This window comes from Akebia trifoliata, chromosome 8, assembly GCF_017979445.1.
Source record: "Akebia trifoliata isolate Shusen 1 chromosome 8, ASM1797944v1, whole genome shotgun sequence".
Taxonomy (NCBI): Eukaryota; Viridiplantae; Streptophyta; class Magnoliopsida; order Ranunculales; family Lardizabalaceae; genus Akebia; species Akebia trifoliata.
Genome location: NC_141382.1, coordinates 47,193,397 through 47,212,681, shown reverse-complemented (window position 1 = coordinate 47,212,681; position 19,285 = coordinate 47,193,397). Strand labels below are relative to the sequence as shown.

General features: G+C 34.7%; 3 protein-coding genes across 3 annotated transcripts; 2 read left to right on the top strand and 1 right to left on the bottom strand.

Moving 5' to 3' along the window:
* Window positions 1-1,282: 1,282 nt before the first annotated feature.
* On the top strand, window positions 1,283-4,125 carry LOC147397291 (uncharacterized). Its single transcript, XM_086452834.1, has 3 exons — window positions 1,283-1,639; window positions 3,392-3,450; window positions 3,543-4,125. Exons 1-3 carry the CDS (start codon window positions 1,499-1,501, stop codon window positions 3,877-3,879), a joined length of 537 nt encoding a protein of 178 aa, XP_086308960.1. The 5' UTR covers window positions 1,283-1,498; the 3' UTR covers window positions 3,880-4,125.
* A 1,303-nt stretch (window positions 4,126-5,428) lies between these two features.
* LOC147397290 (uncharacterized) lies at window positions 5,429-10,131 on the bottom strand. Its single transcript, XM_086452833.1, has 6 exons — window positions 9,618-10,131; window positions 9,388-9,512; window positions 9,179-9,275; window positions 8,180-8,289; window positions 6,530-6,604; window positions 5,429-5,709 (listed from the first exon to the last, which is right to left on the bottom strand). Exons 1-6 carry the CDS (start codon window positions 9,685-9,687, stop codon window positions 5,659-5,661), a joined length of 528 nt encoding a protein of 175 aa, XP_086308959.1. The 5' UTR covers window positions 9,688-10,131; the 3' UTR covers window positions 5,429-5,658.
* Window positions 10,132-13,457: 3,326 nt separating this feature from the next.
* LOC147397289 (protein LATERAL BRANCHING OXIDOREDUCTASE 1-like) lies at window positions 13,458-17,752 on the top strand. The gene is made up of 4 exons (XM_086452831.1): window positions 13,458-13,837; window positions 16,562-16,821; window positions 16,977-17,304; window positions 17,397-17,752. The coding sequence occupies exons 1-4, from the start codon at window positions 13,565-13,567 to the stop codon at window positions 17,637-17,639; spliced, it is 1,104 nt and encodes a 367-aa protein (XP_086308957.1). The 5' UTR covers window positions 13,458-13,564; the 3' UTR covers window positions 17,640-17,752.
* Window positions 17,753-19,285: the final 1,533 nt, after the last annotated feature.

The following is a 19,285-nucleotide window of genomic DNA, read 5'->3' as shown; positions in this document are numbered from 1 at the left end:
TTTTTAGGCTACAAATTGTAAAGAGCTCAAGGGAATGTTCTTTGAAGATTTCTTAGGAAACTGGGAAAGGGTGTGTTGTATTAATTTTAGTTGGTATTTTTGTATCGATTGAGCTTGATTGGTCATCTCGTTCGACCTTGCTTCTCTAATAAAATCTTTTGCTTATATAAAAAGATAAAATAAAATATTATTTTAATATTTTAAAAAATTTTAACGAGTAAAAAGACCTTCACCTCATATTGTCTCTCTCATCCATCATCATAAGACACTGTGATCAACAATAAAGCAAGCTTCCTCTCTTGAGAGATAAATTCCAATATTTTGATAATGGGATTTCAGGAAGACTCATGCTATTTGCACCCATCGTATGTATTTGAAAGTTAAACGGGATATGTAGAAGTAAGTGAGTGCATTGAGCATAAATGGTGGGTGCGAATAGAACTGTTCTTTCAAGAAAGATTGGATGCTTTTCATTAGATTAAGTTTTATCATTATTATTATTATTTTATAAATAGTACTAAAGTGACCTCAAGATTGTACCTCTATTGCACATCCTCACGATAAAGTGTGTAGGAACCATAAATGCTTTTCATTGAGATACGAGTAAAAAATTTCTAAACACTTTCACATTTGGACGTGCAATACGAGATACAATCTCAGGTTACTTTACCACGACTCTTATTTTATATTTTTGACTGATAAAACTATTTTTAATGAGATAAATAACTCGGTGTTAGCAAGAATTGAACCCAAGTCTATGGTATCATCACTTATATTTGTTATTAAGTTCTTACTAGTAAAACAACAACGACATAAATAAAAAATTCATAGATTTTCTTTGAATATATCAACACTACCCATGATTTTAAAATGTAAAGGAGATATATCGCTTTATAGTTGACTTGGTGAGATTTGAAAACCTCGACCGAGATTTTAAAACTCAATTGAAAGAGTTGATTTTGATGAAATTTCATATAATTAGTGTAATTGATTTTTAATAATTAAATATAACTGTTCGTTTAGCATCTAATAGGCAAGTTTATTACAAAAGTCTTAATAAATATTTATCCAAAATTACTTATTAAACAAATCTATTTAAATCGGACAAGGGAGGGTATGGCTCGTCTGAGAAGAAATGACTCGCCTGAGTTTGAGAAGTCAACTAATCTCACAACATACAAGGGTAAAGATGTAAAATTCAATGGAGATAACAAAACCCTAAAGTGTGTTCAGAGCTTCCTAATAGCGAAAGGTCCAAAACCCTAATATTTTTTTACCAAAAGAACCCTAATTCGAGTTCACTCGTTTACCCCCTCAATTAATTCGTTTTTTTAACTCTCTCTCTCTCTCTCTCTCCCCCTCTCTCCCATGGAAGCTCTGAATCTACTGTTTTCTTACATCTGTTAGTCTTTCTCTTTTGCTTTCTTCCTCCGTTCTTTGTGGGCCTTTTTTTTTTTTGCTTCTCTTTCTCTCTGTTTTTGTTTTGTTTTTTTTAAGAATGGGTTCTGGTTCAATGGAGATTGGGAGTTTTTGCTCTGATATTATTGCTTTGGAAGGGATGGTTAACTCTACAGTGGAAGCTGTGGTTGTGGAGACGGCTTTGGTTGCTGGGAAATCTCTGGTTTGGATCCTCTTAGCGGTATAGCTTTCTACACACTCTGTTTTTCTGATGTTGTTGTCTGTTCATGTGTTTTTGTTGTAAAGTTGTCATCTTTATGATTTGGGTTTGGGATTTTAGGGCTATTTTTTTAAGGGATTCCTGAAGAAATTGTTTATCTTGCTTGACTACATTTTGAAAGCTAGGGTTTTGTTTCAGCTACTGGAATTTGAGCCCTGTTTATTTTCTTAAGCTTCCGGGGTTTTTTGTTTATTTGTAGAGGTGTGTTTGTTATGATTTTTTTTTTTATTTTTAATTTTGTTTGAAAGAATTTTCTCTAGATTTAAGAGTTTGGGGGAAACTAGGGTTCCCCTCTTGCTGATGGAATTCTTTAAATGGACTATTCTGGTACATAGGTTTCATTTTCTACTGTAGAATTTTTTACTTTGCAATGTTTCTAAAACTATGGTTTAAATTTGGAGTGCAAAGTTGGGATATTGCTGGAACTGATGTAACAGTCTTCTATCGGTTTTAGAACGTTTACTAAGTTGGGTCCCTCACAGACAAGTTTTTCATGTAGAGATCCAAATATTTGGTATAAGGCTTTGATGATGATGATATTTAATCAGAATAGGGTATTTCAGATGTGTCATGCTTCAATTTTGGATGTAAGCTATGTTACCCCCAATATGGTGGTGGAACACCTAGTGTATGACATCTTACATTGAAAAGTGAATTGTTGTACAATTTACATCTCTCATTTTGAAGTTTCGATGGAAGGGGTTCTATTTGGATGTAATATTTAAGATGGGTTTAGCTTGATTTTGTATGAATTTAATAGTCGAGGTTGCTACGTGCGAGGAAACAAATATGTTGCAGCCATTATTTTCTTTTTTTTTATGAGGGGTGGGTGGGGTTAGAGTTTATTTATTTAGTGTACTTCAGCCTATAATATATTTTATTTAGAATAGTTGCGAATCTTCTCTGAGCTTGAAAGATCTTGATTTTAGATCTTTTAGCGATTCTTCTATGCTCTTTGTGCTGGCTATATCATTTATTTGTGTACTATTCTTGGGTGTTCCCCAGATGTTATGTGCTGTAGTGGAGCCCAATTTGGCTTTTTGAAAGAATTGAATGGAGGAACTAGATCCATTCAGTTAATCCCATTCTTTGGGGATATGGTTTCTATTGGAGCAAAGAGGAGCAACATATAAAGTTGCATGAGATACACTGAATCACTACTGTGTATCTCATCATATTATGACAAGTTCTGGTATAGTTAGAATATTGTGTTAAGACTTTTCTAATTAAGGTGTAAGCAAAAGTATAAAATCAATTATAATATTCTAATTCCACCTCAACTTGTCATTTTGGTGAGATACATCTCTAGTTATTTGGTGTACTCATGCAGCGTTATCCAATGCTTCCTTTTTCCTAATAGTTCCAAAAATATTGATTATGATTACGTAATTATTTTGGATCAAGTGTTTCTTTATGTGCCCCATGCGAGAAGAAGAAATTTTGGTCTTAGGGTTTCTAATTGAAACCAAGGACCCTTTGAAGGGTTGGATAGGGGGTTTAGCTACCATTTTCTTGAGTTATTGATTTTAGTTGCTTTGTACATTTTTTTCTGTTGCCATTTTTATCCTGCACTTATTAATATGCCTTGTTAGTACATTTCATTATATAGAGGCTATAATTGTTATATATTCAATGGAATTAAAAGACAAAGAAAACATTTTACAATGACCTCTTTTGTATTTTCTCACCAACATGATCTAAGCCTTGTTTCAGATGGGATCTCAGTCTAGTGATGCAAATCTGTTCCCATTAGGGCCCAACACAGATGAGAGGTGAGAAGGATTTTAGTCTTTCTTGTATAGATTTCTGCATTATTGCATGGGGAGAAGAAATTCAATTAATAATTGGTATAATTGCTTTGCAGATTTCCTATGGACGAACTTCACAGAATCAAACGGCCTGATCCCGAAAACAAGGATGCCAGTGAAACGGAGGATGATGAAGACGATGATGATGATGCAGGTGATCAAGATGATGATGGGGGTGACGATGATTTTTCGGGTGAGGAAGAGAATGACGATGAGGAGGGAGATGATGATGTAGTGGCCAATGGCGGTGGAGGAAGCGAAGAAGAGGATGACGATGATGACGATGACGATGACGACGACGACGATGACGGGGAAGATGATGATGATGATGATGACGAAGATGGCGACGAGGATGAGGAGGTCCCTCAGCCACCTACTAAGAAGAGGAAGTGAAACGAGTGATTGTAGGTTCTTTAGTTTTTTTTTTTTTTTTTCTTCTTTTTTCTTGGGTAGGGAATTTGTGGTAGGAATGAAGGGTTCAGGTTGTTGTCTTGTCTCCCCATAGAGTAGTACTAAAATTGGTCATCCTTATTGTGAAGGAACTCTTTTTATTTTTATTTTTTCTCTTTCTCATGTTATAGTTCATATGTATTGCATCTTATTTATGGAATTAAGTGGCATTTAGTGTTTGTAGTCGTAGCTCTTTCTCTTGGTTTGGTTCAAGGTATTGTGTTGCAGATCAATGAAAGGAGGTTGCAATGAACAGTCCAAATGGATTGTTTGTAAAAATTGACTGAAATTTGCGGATTTAGCAATGTGAGTAGGATCTTGCATGAATTAAATCTTTGGTTTATGAACTTGACGTCGGCCAAGTAGATGAAGCATCTTGCCCTGATTTTTTGCCTCTCATTTCGTTTTTGGCATAGTAATCACTTAGGAGAGGTCACCCCCCCCCCCCCCCCCCCCCCCCCCCCCCCCCCCAAATCCCCAAGAGATGTTTGGTTCAAAGTAAATGTTGATTCCATTAGAACGATGATGCATATTCGTTAGGGTCAGTTCTGCTTTCTCTAGGTCGCCCGTTCCACCAAGGATTTCAGTGCCCACACACTCACATTGGTACCCTTATTTTTGAGCTACCATGTTCTAACTTCCCTAGGTCACTTCTTATATTTGAATTCGAGATTTGATGTTAGTTCTGTGCCTAATACATAGGCTCAAAGTAACCAACTTCTGTGCAAACTAGTACCACAACATGAACATTGACACTATATAATGAACCCAGCACTCCTACCTCCCATAACTAATAAGCATTCTCGCAATCCTTGAAGCAAATGCTACAAGTAGACGGAAGAAAGCTTCAGCTAGGTAATCTTGGAACCATGATCAATAGAGTAAGAGATATGGCGCTGATGATGATGGTGATGATCCTCGTGTCCCTGACAAGCACATTAGTTGTTGGAATCAGGTTAGATGGGCCAATGAGGATTGATGACCCACCCTACAAAGGCTGGTACAAGATGTCACCGAAAGTAGTAGAATTGAAGCGGTGTTGGGCACCTCTTAAAAGTGTACGAGGGTGTGCTGTAGGGATCACTGAGTTCCTAATCCGTCACAAAGTACAATTTAGTCTTGCTTGTTGCAAGGCCATCAAAGAAGTCACTGATCCATGCTGGGTCAGGACCTCCCCTTTGGACCGTCTTTTTCCCATTTCTCTCAAGAATGAATGTACCAAATGAAAGTGAATGGGTCTGATTTATATAATAAATGTGATCCTAATTATATAATTTTCTGTTGTAACGAATCTGTATGACACGTGGGGATAATCTATGCAATCCATATTGGTATTGTATGGAATTTTTTTTTTTTTTAATATATCATAACTGCCATTGAATCTCTCATAAATTTTCTCTAAAAATTTTTTATCGAAGATTCAACAAATAGGAAGCTTGTAATCAGTGACCAGGAGGGGTATATTTATTTTTCGAAGAATGATCTTTGCAACTGATACAAAATTGCTAAAATATTTTACTGAGCAAAAGAACTAGATAACATACATGATGGATCATTTACAATTGCAGTACATCGATGCATATTTATTGATCAGGGATAAAAGAAAAATATAAGCAAAGAGTGCTTCAAGTTCGATTTGAAGTTGTGATAGAAAGGGTCATACAAAAGCCTCATCTCCTGGGTTCTATTGTGAATATAAGCAAGAAAGACTGCGACACTGAATTAGTCGACATGTACTTCTACCTCCATCTTCAAGCCAGGATTGCCAAGAATCTGAAAAAAGTTGCAAACAATAAAAATATTGACAGATATACAAAGAATACAACCCAAAACTAAAATAGAAATTATTCAAGGATTCAAAGCTACGAAACGTGAAATGTGAATGATTGCCGTAGAATTCAGGACTGACACACATCATTTAACTCCTAAATAGAGGGCATGGAGGTGGTGGAATGATAAGGAGGATGAATATCAGTGCCAGCATTACGTTCAATGACTTATTTGTTTTGCCTATGCTCCACTTCTTATGGTCTGTGATTCTTGGATGAAGTTTCACAAAAAAAGAAAGAAAAAAATAAATAGAACACAAATTTACAAAGTTGTGTATGATTGTAGAGAAAAATGTTCTCAGGAAAACCAATTCTTCAGAAAATAGATTTCCTCATAAAATGCTGCTGGTGTTTGAATCCACCTAGGAAAAATTAAAGAGAGAAGGTGTTTAATTTTGACAATGGGAATCACCATAAAATTCCCCGTGCTGACAAGAAAATCATTTTCTTGTAGGGTTGGATTTGGGAATATTTTCTTTCTCAGGAAAAATGATTTTATCTGAACCATTAACTTGCTCGCATATCAAAAAAGAGCTAAATAGCAAGATTTATTTTATTTTATTTTAAAACAAAGAACCATTATTCACTCCAATTATTGTACATTCCGGATTTTATTCTTTTATAAAATACTTTTCCAGTTAACTATGGTATGACCAATCTAAAATCATCCCTATGTTTTTACCCATCCATAAGAGGATAAATTGTTGGTGGCAAACAGTGCTGATGAGACCTGATTGTAAACTCTAAAATGGAACGTAAAATACCTTAATGAAGTCATCCAAAACTAAAGTAGATTCCCTTGTGTAACCAGCTTCTTCCAATACATGGCTCAAAACTTGCTAAAAGAGTATAACAGTGATTAAAGTGTAAGTAACATATTACACACATGTATAAACTAAAGACAATGTTACAAATTTTTATGTGTGCTGCATATAAATAATCACTTGTCATTGATGATAGATTAAAACAATTAAAAAATTGTCGTTACGGCATTAAAATAAGGGCTGGGATCCATTGACTTGTGAAGAATGACTCATGAGAAAACACCTGATCCTGACCGTAAAAACACAAAATCCAATGCCCAACATTTATACATATATCTTGGAGACACTTATCTCGAGGATAAATCTCTACTGCTAGAATTCGTTTTTAAACGATTGGGATCATGTGCTTTTTCCATGAGTCATTCTTCACGAGTCACCGTATCTTGACCCTTAAAATAAATGTCATAATGACTAAAAAGAAAGGAAATAACTACATTTATTGATCGGAAAAAACTTCTGTTCCAAACAGATCCTTCAACTAGTAGTCCTCATTAACTTTGCATACACCCTCTATTAAGAATTTATTCACTAGAAATAAATGGTAATACACATATCTTGAGATACATAGATTTGAGGATTTGACTTTGCCAGAATTACATTCCATGTGATTTACATATCTTTTAAGGAGAGAAACATAATACGAGAAACCGTGTGATAGGCCAAGGAATAATCATATAAAAATGACATGGTGTCGACTTCCTCCAATACCACCCAATAAATAAACCGCCTGTAAGTGCGCAAGTGGCTTTAGATTATTGTAAATTTTCATAACGAAAACGTAAGGGAAATATCTATCAAACAACCTTGTAGGTCCAAATATCAAAAGAAAAATACTATCCCAGTGTGCTGTCAACCATCAGAACTTCAGCCCCCCCACCCCCACCCCCACCCACACACACACACACAATAAAAATAAATAATGTATCAAATTAGGAAATCTATATTATTTGATCAAGTAATATAGCAGTTCATTAAACAGCAGGGAATAATTATATAAAGAACAATCACAAAAGGAGGTAAGTGATTCGAAGCGAAGTGTCATAAGTGAAATATTTACTTCAATTTATCTGTTGGTGAATGCAAGAAACTCCTCTCAAAGAACTCTAAGCTATGAATGTTTAATCTCCTCCAAGTTTGTGCATATGCCAAATGTAACATATCACCACCTCTTAACCATCTGATTCAAACTGATAAACCTTTAATGAAAATCCTGGACATGGGTACTTGTCAAAAATAAAAAATAAAAAATAAAAAAAATCCCTCACATAATTACTTAAACATCAACATGAATAAAATAATCTCAAGGATTTTACAATGTATTAGTAGATGTTGCTTGCTGATTGCAACTACGCACAATCTCTTACAATTTACATCAACCGGATACTTTACTTTCTACCCTCAATGACTGGTTCTATTCGTATAATACCTCTTATGACAGTTGATTCATAATAGTTCTGCTTGTGCATCATTAACTCAATTAACAGGTAATTTTCTATTTTATTACAAAAAAAAAAACTAAAAAATGAATCAAATTTTCCCATTAAGCTTCTTTCAAACAAATTGGTTCAAATTAGAAAATTGATAAGATACCTCTCTTTGCTTCTCAGACATGAATGAACCTGTCAAATCCCGCAACACCTCTAATATGTCACCAAAGGTCACCTTGCCATTACCGCCTACGTCATATACTTTGAAGATGACTGAGTCACAGAAACAAAAGTAACAGTTATCATACCGCCAAACAACACTAAATAAACTAAAATTCTCCGAACAAATTACATGAAGGTACATCTCTAGGTAGTTACTTCTTTGTGATTAAAATCTAAGGAACCTAAAAGATAGACAATAAGGGAGTCCACCATTGACACCATGGGTCCTTTTCTTTCTTTCTTTCTTTCTTTCTTTCTTTCTTTGAAAGGTAATCGAGAGTTAAGGTATACCCCTAATCAGAAACTAAGCCGACAAAAAAAAAGAGTTCACAACCCATCATAGGGACAACCCCTAGCATCCTCCACAATGATAAAATTGAGCTCAACATGAAAATCACTAATAAGGTCAAGTAGTTTCCTTGTGAGAGTAAATAGCTACCATCTCTCTAAAAGAGCCCATGACATCTTTGATTGGTTTGACACTATGGGTCCTTTTTTCTTTTGTTTTGGAAGGTAATCGATGGTTAAGGCATACCCCTAATCAGAACGAACCAAAAAAAAATAAAAAAAATACTTCACAACCCATCATAGGGAAAACCCCTGGCATCCTCCACGATGATAATATTGAGCTCAACAGGAAAATCATTAATAAGGTCAACTAGTTTCCTTGTGAGAGTAAATAGCTACTATCTCTCCGAAAGAGCCCGTGAAGTCTTTGATTGCTTTGACACGATGGATCTCTTGGTGCACCATATAATGCATTTTCTTATCCATTCCACGGTTTTTGGATCATCAGATTATCCGTTATGGGTAACTAGAATCTAATATCACTTGGTTAACTTGACATTAAAGAAGAAAAAAAGGTCGTTTTACAGACATGAACATGAATACTGCTATAAAATTTGTGAAATTCTAAAGCGAAGTAAAAAAAAAGACTTACGTTCAAATTTCTGTTGAACGCTTGCTTTAGCACTGAAAGCCGACAAGAATGCTACAAAGTCCTTAAAATTCAAACCATCAACCATCTTAAGCAGCCTCTGTAAAATTAAATTAAAACCAAAAAACAACTGAGTCAAACAAACAATCAAACACCTAAGATGCAAAAATACCCAATAATTATTCCATCAAAGAACCCTAAAAAGATTTTACCTGCGAAAGGAGATTAACAGCAAACTCTGGCACCGATAAGAACTCATCCGCAGAGATAAACCCTTTGGCGTTGCGATCGAGCTGGCAAAATCTCTGGTACAGCGACACGATTTCTTGCTGTGAGACTGGAAATTTCGCACAAATTGAATTAAATTCCCGCAATAGTGACCAATTATCTAAACCCTTTTTTCTTTTTTTAATAAAAAAGTTATAGATTAAGATGAACTTACAGAGGTTGTTACAGTATTCTTGAACTTCTTCGATATCGTATTGCGTGAGCATCGAAGACGTATTTCCCATTCTCTCTCTCTCTCTCTCTCTCTCTCAAACAGAAAAAAAAAAAAAAATCGATTAATCAAACAAAATGAAGAACAAAAAACCCACGAATTTCGAAGAAATATTAATGAGTCAAAAGTGATCCAAGAAGATTTAGCGATGAGGATGGACCGATGGACTTAAGAGAATATAAGAGTGCTGGGTTGGCTTCGACGTCATCGACGAACCAAAAAACAGTTTTGTTTGTTTTTTCAAGGCGACGAAAAGATTTAGGTTCTGTCACAATCACGATTCCGTGCGTCTACGTCGGATCATTACGAGGACCTATAGTGTTTGTGTTGGAACTTGGAAGAAGAGGACAAAATTCCAGGGGTGCACGTGGTTGGATTTGTTTCAATAGGGGTAAAATTGGAATAAAATCGAACATGATTGATTCTACAAATTCAGAATTGGAATCAAACCGATTATCGCCTAGAACCAAATCAACCTTAGTTTAGTTTGGTTCAGCTCTCGATTCACCTATGTATTATATCAATCCTTCAAAAAAAGGTTCTCTTCTCTCAAGACAACCATGATTGCAATTTCATTTGAAATCAAAATGGCTTTCACTCAAGGAAGAAGTTTGAAACACACGCACACATTTTAAAATCAAAGGGGTATCCTCTTAAGGAAATCATGACTGCAAAAATAATCATTCAAAGACTCACTTATGTGTTTGTGTGAGAAAAAGAGGATACTTCTTTAGATTTTCGACTATGAAGGCGAGGATTGAATCCTTGGTTTCCTTAGAGAGAGATCTTGTACCTATTTTTGACGTTCGAGAGAGAGAATAACGCGAGTTCAAGCGTGAGATCTGTGTGTCCCAAAGAGAGAGAGATGGAGGAGTTGAAAAGGTAAGTGTGTGTTTGGTAATACTTCTGAAGTCTGAATGGAGGTAGTCCACCTTTAAAATTCAGATTTCAAAAGTTCTATTGTTGTTTGTTTCGATTCAAATTTCAGAATTAAGAACCAAAATTCAGAAGTTTTGGTTCAACGATAGGGGGACGCTGGATGAAACTTTTGAATTCTGAATTTATTTTTTATTCCTAAAATGCCCTCTTCAAAACATTGATTTTTATCACTTATCTATTCTTTATACAAATCTCAAAACCCTTATTTTTAACTTTTCTACATCTCATTCCTCTACAACAGTGTTATCAAAGTCTCCCCCCTTTATCTCGTTTCGTATTCGAATACCTTATATTTTTCACTTCGAAATTAACACAGTAAGATTTCTCTCTATCTTTGATCTATCATTTCTATCCATTAACAAACATCTCTTTTTCTTCTAACATCATATGTTTCATATATATAATTTTGATCATATGTTTGTAATTTAAAAATCTCTAGGATTTTTTGAGTGTATGTGAATTTAAGTTTTGTTGACGATTGAGATTGTTAGGGTAGTCATCTTGGTCTTGGACGATTTTTAAAATCATAAGATAAAATGCCATGATAATGATTGCCAGTTGGATTTTAACATTAAATCTTTTTCTTCTCGAGTTTTGATGGAGGTTGGGAACGTTAATTGGTACAAGGCCAAACTAGTGTCTAGTCCAAGAATAACTTAGAATTATTTATTTCATACATGATGAAGAAGTGCTTAGGTAATTCACATCTCAATCCAATTGGGTAGTGCTTGTATATCAAAAACTATTTTTGAATGTTATCTATATTTTTTACCATAAGCAAGCAAGTGATTCGGTAGGATAATTAGGGTCTTATGGATTTTCTCTTTTTTGATGAAATTTTTTCAAGGAGTTTAAAAGTTATTTTTTGATGATTTTTTAGGGAAGTGGTTGGGTGTGTAGTATTTCAAGTGCTTAGTTATTAAGGTATTTTTGGGTGATTGAATCCTTATTTGATCATTTCAACCCCCTTTCTTTATTGTTTCAATGTAGACTCTGAATCGTCAAAAGATCCAGCATTTTATAATGAAATATTTTCACCGCAAACATAAGTTGATATGATCACTTTACGTGATCAGATTGCAAATCAATTAGAAAATGCATGATTGTTTATTGTTTGAGTATTACCTTGTTGGAATATAATTGATCAAATATGAATTCAATTTGAAAACAATACTTTTGAGAGATTTGATTTATTAGAAATCGAAATTAAATGTGTGGATGATTTCATTATGTATAATATGTTATGTTTTTTTGTTAACAATTATTAGAATTACAAAAAAAATAATATTGTCAAAATGACTATTATATTTTAAAATTTTATTTATAATTAGAAGCTTTTAAAATGACAAATAAACAATTTTTCCAGAACTAGATTTCAGAAAATAGAAATTAGACTTAAGACTTCAGAAGTGTTATCAAACATACTCTAAGTGCAATTGTTGAAATGCATTGTAGATTAGAAGAGGGGTGCCTTAATAATTATCTAAAAGTGTTTTAAGTGGGAGGAGTTAATATATATAATAATTTTAGTTCGGTCCTAACATACCCTTGAATCGAGAATCGAATCGAATTAATCGATTTTTCAAAATATTAAACCAGAATCGAATCGAAGAACAAAAAACTTAACCAAACCAAATCATAAGGCCTTGGTTTGGTTCGATTCTCAGTCTGACTTGTTCCAATGTGCACCCCTACAGACTTCTAAGAAAATATATAAAAATAAAATTAAAAGATATTTCCTCTTCTTTAATAATAGAGATTCTATGCCACACCAAATTTTGTTATAAGCACCCCAATTCACGTGAAAAAGATCAAACTTGGGTGGTCTTAGTAAAAGTTGGCGTGGCAATATAACATTCTTTAATAAATCCATTTTGTAAAAATTTAAGGATGCTTAGTTTCCAAATTTTTTAATTAATATTTTTTTTATATATATTATTAATGATAACTTTAAAGTGACGAGTGATGATGCGAATGATATGGCATGTGCACAGAATCACATATCTTTTTCTGTGAGTTATTCGCATGTGTACATCATTCAATTGTTTTTATTTTATTCAACTCATTGAATTTGATTTATGCGTATTTTCTGACTTACCCCCGATGTGGCATGTGACAGAATTATAGATTTTTCTTTTCTAGAGATGTACAATTGTGAGGAAGAAAATCTACGATTATATCACATTCCACATCAGGAGAGTATTTGAGAGGGGGAGTCAGAAAATCATTATGGAACACCAACTTTTAGTTACAACACACCAATTCTTTAAAATTAGGCTACTGATTTTCGTAATCGATTTTTTCACTCGATCAATCACTTGACTGATGTGGCAAGGGTGTAGCACAATCTATGATTATTTATCCTTGCCACATCAGCCGAGTGGTTGATCGAGTGAAAAAATCGAGTACCAAAATCAAGGTTCTTAAAATTACATAAGTAAAAAGAGTAATGATATTCTAACTAGAAAGTCTTCACTCGGATGACTTGGCATATACATGGAACCATAAATTTATTTTCTCGAGATACACAATGTACATTTTTATGGGGATTTGCAGTTGTGCATCAGGAGGAAATAGATCTATAATTCCATGTACATGCCACGTCAGCCAAGTATTGACCTGAGTGAAGACTTTCTAATTCGAATATGAGCACTCTAAGTAAAAGTAAAAGTTGGTGTGTTAATAAAAGCTTACAGAAAACTCTATTCTCATTGACCCGTGGACAAGGTAACGGCCCCCCACCTGCAATATTCTGTTGCTGTAGGCTTCAAAGTATGCAACGACAGCCCAGAAAAGATGGCAATTATTTGGAGGTGGATAAAATATACATACCCCCACCGACCCCCAGTCCTTATCCATACGTAGGGATAGAAAAGAGCGACAAAAGAAGAAGAAAGAAAGAAACGTTTGTTCTCAATCCATCATCCACACGAATCCCAAGGACCACAAACATGGCTTGGAGTCCCAATCCAGCCCAGGAAGTGACACTATTGAAGCACGTCCAGGAACTTGCCATGAACGGTGATGAACCACCCTCGAGATACATCCGTAGAGATAGAGATAGAGATAATGATGGACTCACCAACGGCAACGCTTCTCTGTCATCATCTTCAATCCCAATCGTTGATCTTCATCTGTTATCATCTCCATCATCGTCTACCAAAGAAAAAGACGAAGAGATGGAGAAGCTCAGGTTGGCCCTCACCTCATGGGGATTGTTCCAGGTAATAATTCTTCTAGCTACCAAACCTCCCAACAAATATTTGAGTCATGAGTGTTCAGATGCTTCAAAGATCGAGTTGACTCGTGTTAAGTCTAACTCAGCGTCGGACAAATTTTATAACCATCGACTTTCTAGAGAGAGAACAAACAAGGTTTGGTGACCCGTACCTAACCAAGGTTTGGTGGCACCCATTTTATACCACGTAGCATGTTTGGGGACCCACTGACCGTATGGATATGTGGTCGACCCGTTGATGAATCCATTGATTATGGCATTGTCTTAAGAATGATTTCTAATCGTTGGATCTAGACTCTTTATCAAGAGCTTGGATCTAGTGGATACAAGTTATCAAACACTACGATTTTTGGTTGGTAGGTTGACCAAGGGATGGAGCACATTTCTTTAGGGGTGCACGTTGGATCGGTCTAAATCGAGAACTGAATCAAACCGAACCAGCTAAGGACGGTTTGGGAGAACCGTATTGAACCGAAGCATGCTTTTAATTTGGTTTTATATAAAGTCGGTTTGGTTCTGGGTTAAAGATTTAAAAAACCTATTAATTTGGTTCGTTTCTTGATTTATGGGTGTTCTAGAACTGAACCAAACCGAGAACAGAACCAAAATCCATGCAGGGGACGATCTACAAAATATTATAAATAAATTTATTTTACCTTCAAAATTATGAAGGTATCTCTTTATTATATGACACGTGATGTCTTAAATTTATTCCACCCCACCTAGATTTTCATTAAAATTGTAATACCTCCTTTAAAATACCACGTGTAATCCAATGGAAAATGTTTCATCAACATTTTGATGCGATAAATCCGTTTAAATATTTTTCTTCACTCAATTAATGACACAACTGTATTCAAGTCAAATGAGACATTTTTATCTTAAAAAAATAAATGAGACATCTTTATGTCAAATAAAAAATTGAATTGATCAAGGGTCTCACCCCTTACTAATTTAGTGAGGAAACAATATCTTACCAAGTCTCATTCACGGTCAACATGGCCTTGAGATGTATTCTATTAGTAAGACTAGTCACACTCTTTGAGACCAAATTAAAAATAAATAATTTTATTCGATCGAGTGATACTCTTTCTCCTTCATTCACTCATCCTCCATTAAAGCAAGATCTATTGTAAACTTGAAAAACGCAAAGTTTAAGAAATCGATTAGATTTTGGATCGATCGAATGATTTCCATTAAAACTCTATATCATCAATTGAAAATTTTCCCCTATTGAAGTTGTTACAGACAGGACGATTAAAACTCTTCCTTCATACAAACTGAAACCTAACTCTCATTGGTTTAGGAAAACGAAAATGGTTATTATGATTTAGGAGAACCGTGAACCGAACCGAACTAAGGTGGGTTTGAGTTGGTTCGATTCTAAGGGTTAGTCGGTTCAATTTCAATTCCGAATTTGTAGAACCGACCTATGTGGATTCGATTTCAATTTGACCTCAAACCGAATTAAGTTGCACCCCTAATATCCATACCATCACTAGGTCTCCAAAAAAAAATGCCACATGGAATACAATGAGATGCCACTTGACCTTGATTAGGTATGGGACACCATTCTGGATCCTTATCTTGTCCAAGATGAATCGACTTGTCTAAGACAACTCAGTCTCGTCCAAGAAGGAGACGAGACCCAACCCAAGTTTTAAAACCATGGCTATACTAAATGGGTATAAGTTCATAAAGTTGGTGAGACAAAGATATTCTCTTTTGTTGGGAGTGGTAGTTTTTAGTTATTTTTAGAGAGGACTCTTAAGTATTTAATTCGTGATTGTATGAGAAATCATGCGGAGAATTATTACGAGTCTTTAATTGGATGCGTGGAAATTGACCATTTAAAATTGGTTTTGGAGGTTCAATCTATCTCAAATTATTATTATTTTTTCTATTCTTCTTTTAATTTTTTTTTATTATTTCGAGTTAGCTTTACCAATTAGGCATGAAACTACAATTTTATGTCAAAAGCAGAGAACTCGTCACTTATGAGAAGTGGCAAACTTTCCATTGAATAGATCTTCTTGAAATATCTGAAATGCATATATTATCTTGCAAAACAAACATCTGGATGATATTTCACATCAAAAATAAAATTTTGGGTACGTCATCTTCTGTTCATCATAACAAATCATTGGAATTGATCGAAAGTTAATTTTAAATCTTTGAAATTATGCGTGTATCATTCTCTATTTGTCAAATGAATCACAATTATAATTTAAAAAAAAAAACTCAGGTAAGACAAAAGAGATGGAAAGGGTATTTTGATAAAAATTTGTCATAAGTTGTAGGTATTTAAAAAGAAATATTTTAGAGGTATTTAAAAAGGAACCCCAACCCCAAGGTCTAGTAAGTAATTTTCCCTTAAAACCATTTGTTTGGCATAATACGATAGAAGATGTGACTCTTGACAGAGTAGATGAGGAACAAGATTCATATAGCTGATCCCAAATCCTTAGGATAAGGTTTCTATAATAATGATTTTGCCTAATATAGTTTGAACTGAAAATCGACAACACATTTAAGCAAATGATTTACATGATTGCAACTGAATCAAAATAGCCAAAATGATTTGGTTCTAATTCCACCCAATGGATGACAATAACCACTCATGAGATTCATCATTATATTTGTCATGTTTTTCCATTAAATTTTGCAATGTTACTCTTTCACATTATTAAATCTGTTGATTAAATTTCAGGCGATAGGACACGATATACCGAGCACTTTACTGGATGAAATGCTTAATATAGCGAAGAAGTTCTTTCAGCTTTCGATGGACGAGAAGCATAAGTACGCCATCAATAAAGATGGCACACAAGACTACTTAGAAGGATATGGGAATGACGTAATTGTGTCCGAAGATCAGGTTCTCGAGTGGTCCGACCGTCTGTATCTCTTGGTGAAACCGGATGATCAGAGGAAGCTCAAACTTTGGCCCGAGAATCCAAATGGTTTCAGGTATCTGTCTTAATTTCGATATTGGTAGATCTATGTTTTGATTCAACTTAATTGTGTTCCTATAGACTTAGCCAAAAAAAAAGAAAAGAGTAGAGCTATATATCCACTCCTAAATACCTATATTGACGAAAAATAATTGTTGAATGATGTTGCAGGGAAATGTTGCATGAATATAGCACGAAGGCTAGTTTGGTTTACAAATCCATTATGAAGATTATGGCAAAGTTACTAGGTTTGGAGGAGAACGCGTTCCTCAACCAGGCTGGGGAACGTGCTGCGGCTTTCACGAGGTTTAACTATTACCCTCCTTGTTCGAGGCCCGACCTTGTTTACGGTGTTAGACCACATTCAGATGGAGGATCAATCACCATTGTTTTGCAAGATAAACAAGTGGAAGGTCTTCAAGTCCTCAAAGATGGTCAATGGCTCAAAGTTCCAATCATTCCTCATGCATTGCTCATCAACGTAGCCGATCAAATAGAGGTATATATGTATAGTCTTTGACTTTTCTTTTAGAGTTATAGTTCTTCATGAAGTTTGATTTTTCAAGAAAAACAATTTAATGGCATTGGCAGATAATGACTAATGGAGTGTTCAAGAGCCCAATACATAAGGTGGTACCAGATTATGAAAGAGAGAGGTTCTCTTTGGCTATGTTCTTTGTTCCTGAAATAGAGAATGAAATTGAACCTGCTTCCAAGTTGATAGATGAGAGTAGACCAAGGATGTTTAGGAAAGTAAAGATGAGAGACTATGCTAATGTCTTTTTCAAGAAAATCTCGCTAGGGGAGAGGGCTATCGAGTGGGCCAAAGTTTAATTTCTCAATTCCGTGTCTACTTTTTTTTTTTTTTTTTCGTGGTTCATATATAAGAATGTGTATGTAATTCACACGTTGTGAACTTTTACTTACTATGCCTTCTGATTTCCTTTCTTTTTATCCTTATTTTGTTTAACAACATAAGTTTATCAAACACTACGATTTTTGGTTGGAAGGTTGACAAAGGGATGGAGCACATTTCTTTAGGGGTGCACGTTGGATCGGTCTAAATCGAGAACTGAATCAAACCGAACCAGCTAAGGACGGTTTGGGAGAACCGTATTGTACCGAAGCATGCTTTTAATTTGGTTTTATATAAAGTCGGTTTGGTTCTGGGTTAAAGATTTAAAAAACCTATTAATTTGGTTTGTTTCTCGATTTATGGGTGTTCTAGAACTGAACCAAACCGAGAACAGAACCAAAATCCATGTAGGGGACGATCTACAAAATATTATAAATAAATTTATTTTATTCAAACTAGTACTACTTTAAAGCAGTAAACAACTTCAAAATTATGAAGGAATCTCTTTATTATATGACACGTGATGTCTTAAATTTATTCCACCCCACCTAGATTTTCGTTAAAATTGTAATACCTCCTTTAAAATATCACGTGTAATCCAATGGACAATGTTCATCAACATTTTGATGCGATAAATCTGTTTAAAGTTTTTTCTTCACTCAATTAATGACACAACTGTATTCAAGTCAAATGAGACATTTTTATCTTAAAAAAATAAATGAGACATCTTTATGTCAAATAAAAAATTGAATTGATCTAGGGTCCCACCACCCTTACTAATTTAGTGAGGAAACAATATCTAATCAAGTCTCATTCACGGTCAACATGGTCTTGTGATGTACTCTATTAGTAAGACTAGTCACACTCTTTGAGACCAAATTAAAAATAAATAATTTTATTCAATCTAGTGATACTCTTTCTCCTTCATTTACTCATCCTCCATTGAAGCAAAATCTATTGTAAACTTGAAAAACTCAAAGTTTAAGAAATCGATTAGATTTTGGGTCGATCGAATGATTTCCATTAAAGCTCTATATCCTCAATTGAAAATTTTCCCCTATTGAAGTTGTTACAGAGGGGACGATTAAAACTCTTCCTATGTACAAATTGAAACCTAACTCTCATTGGTTTAGGATAACGAAAATGGCTATTATGATTTAGGAGAACTGTGAATCAAACCGAACTAAGGTGGGTTTGAGTTGGTTCGATTCTAAGGGTTAGTCGGTTCAGTTTCAATTCCGAATTTGTAGAATTGACCTATGTCGATTCGATTCCAATTTGACCTCAAACCGAATTAAGTTGCACCCCTAATATCCATACCATCACTAGGTCTCCAAAAAAAAAAAAAAAATGCCACATGGAATACAATGAGATGCCACTTGACCTTGATTAGGTATGGGACACCATTTTGGATCCTTATCTTGTCCAAGATGAATCAACTTGTCTAAGACAACTCAGTCTCGTCCAAGGAGACGAGACCCAACCCAAGTTTTAAAACCATGGCTATACTAAATGGGTATAAGTTCATAAAGTTGGTGAGACAAAGATATTCTCTTTTATTGGGAGTGGTAGTTTTTAGTTATTTTTAGAGAGGATTCTTATGTATTTAATTCGTGATTGTATG

Excerpts from the sequence above, each read along its gene's own strand:
- LOC147397291 (XM_086452834.1), top strand. The coding sequence starts at position 1,499 with ATGGGTTCTGGTTCAATGGAGATTGGGAGTTTTTGCTCTGATATTATT. Across the intron at positions 1,640-3,391 it reads TGGTTTGGATCCTCTTAGCG|ATGGGATCTCAGTCTAGTGA; the intron begins GTATAGCTTTCT and ends GCCTTGTTTCAG. Across the intron at positions 3,451-3,542 it reads GGGCCCAACACAGATGAGAG|ATTTCCTATGGACGAACTTC; the intron begins GTGAGAAGGATT and ends ATTGCTTTGCAG.
- LOC147397290 (XM_086452833.1), bottom strand. The coding sequence starts at position 9,687 with ATGGGAAATACGTCTTCGATGCTCACGCAATACGATATCGAAGAAGTT. Across the intron at positions 9,276-9,387 it reads CTGTTAATCTCCTTTCGCAG|AGGCTGCTTAAGATGGTTGA; the intron begins GTAAAATCTTTT and ends TTAATTTTACAG. Across the intron at positions 5,710-6,529 it reads TTTTGGATGACTTCATTAAG|ATTCTTGGCAATCCTGGCTT; the intron begins GTATTTTACGTT and ends AACTTTTTTCAG.
- LOC147397289 (XM_086452831.1), top strand. The coding sequence starts at position 13,565 with ATGGCTTGGAGTCCCAATCCAGCCCAGGAAGTGACACTATTGAAGCAC. Across the intron at positions 16,822-16,976 it reads GAGAATCCAAATGGTTTCAG|GGAAATGTTGCATGAATATA; the intron begins GTATCTGTCTTA and ends ATGATGTTGCAG. Across the intron at positions 17,305-17,396 it reads ACGTAGCCGATCAAATAGAG|ATAATGACTAATGGAGTGTT; the intron begins GTATATATGTAT and ends TGGCATTGGCAG.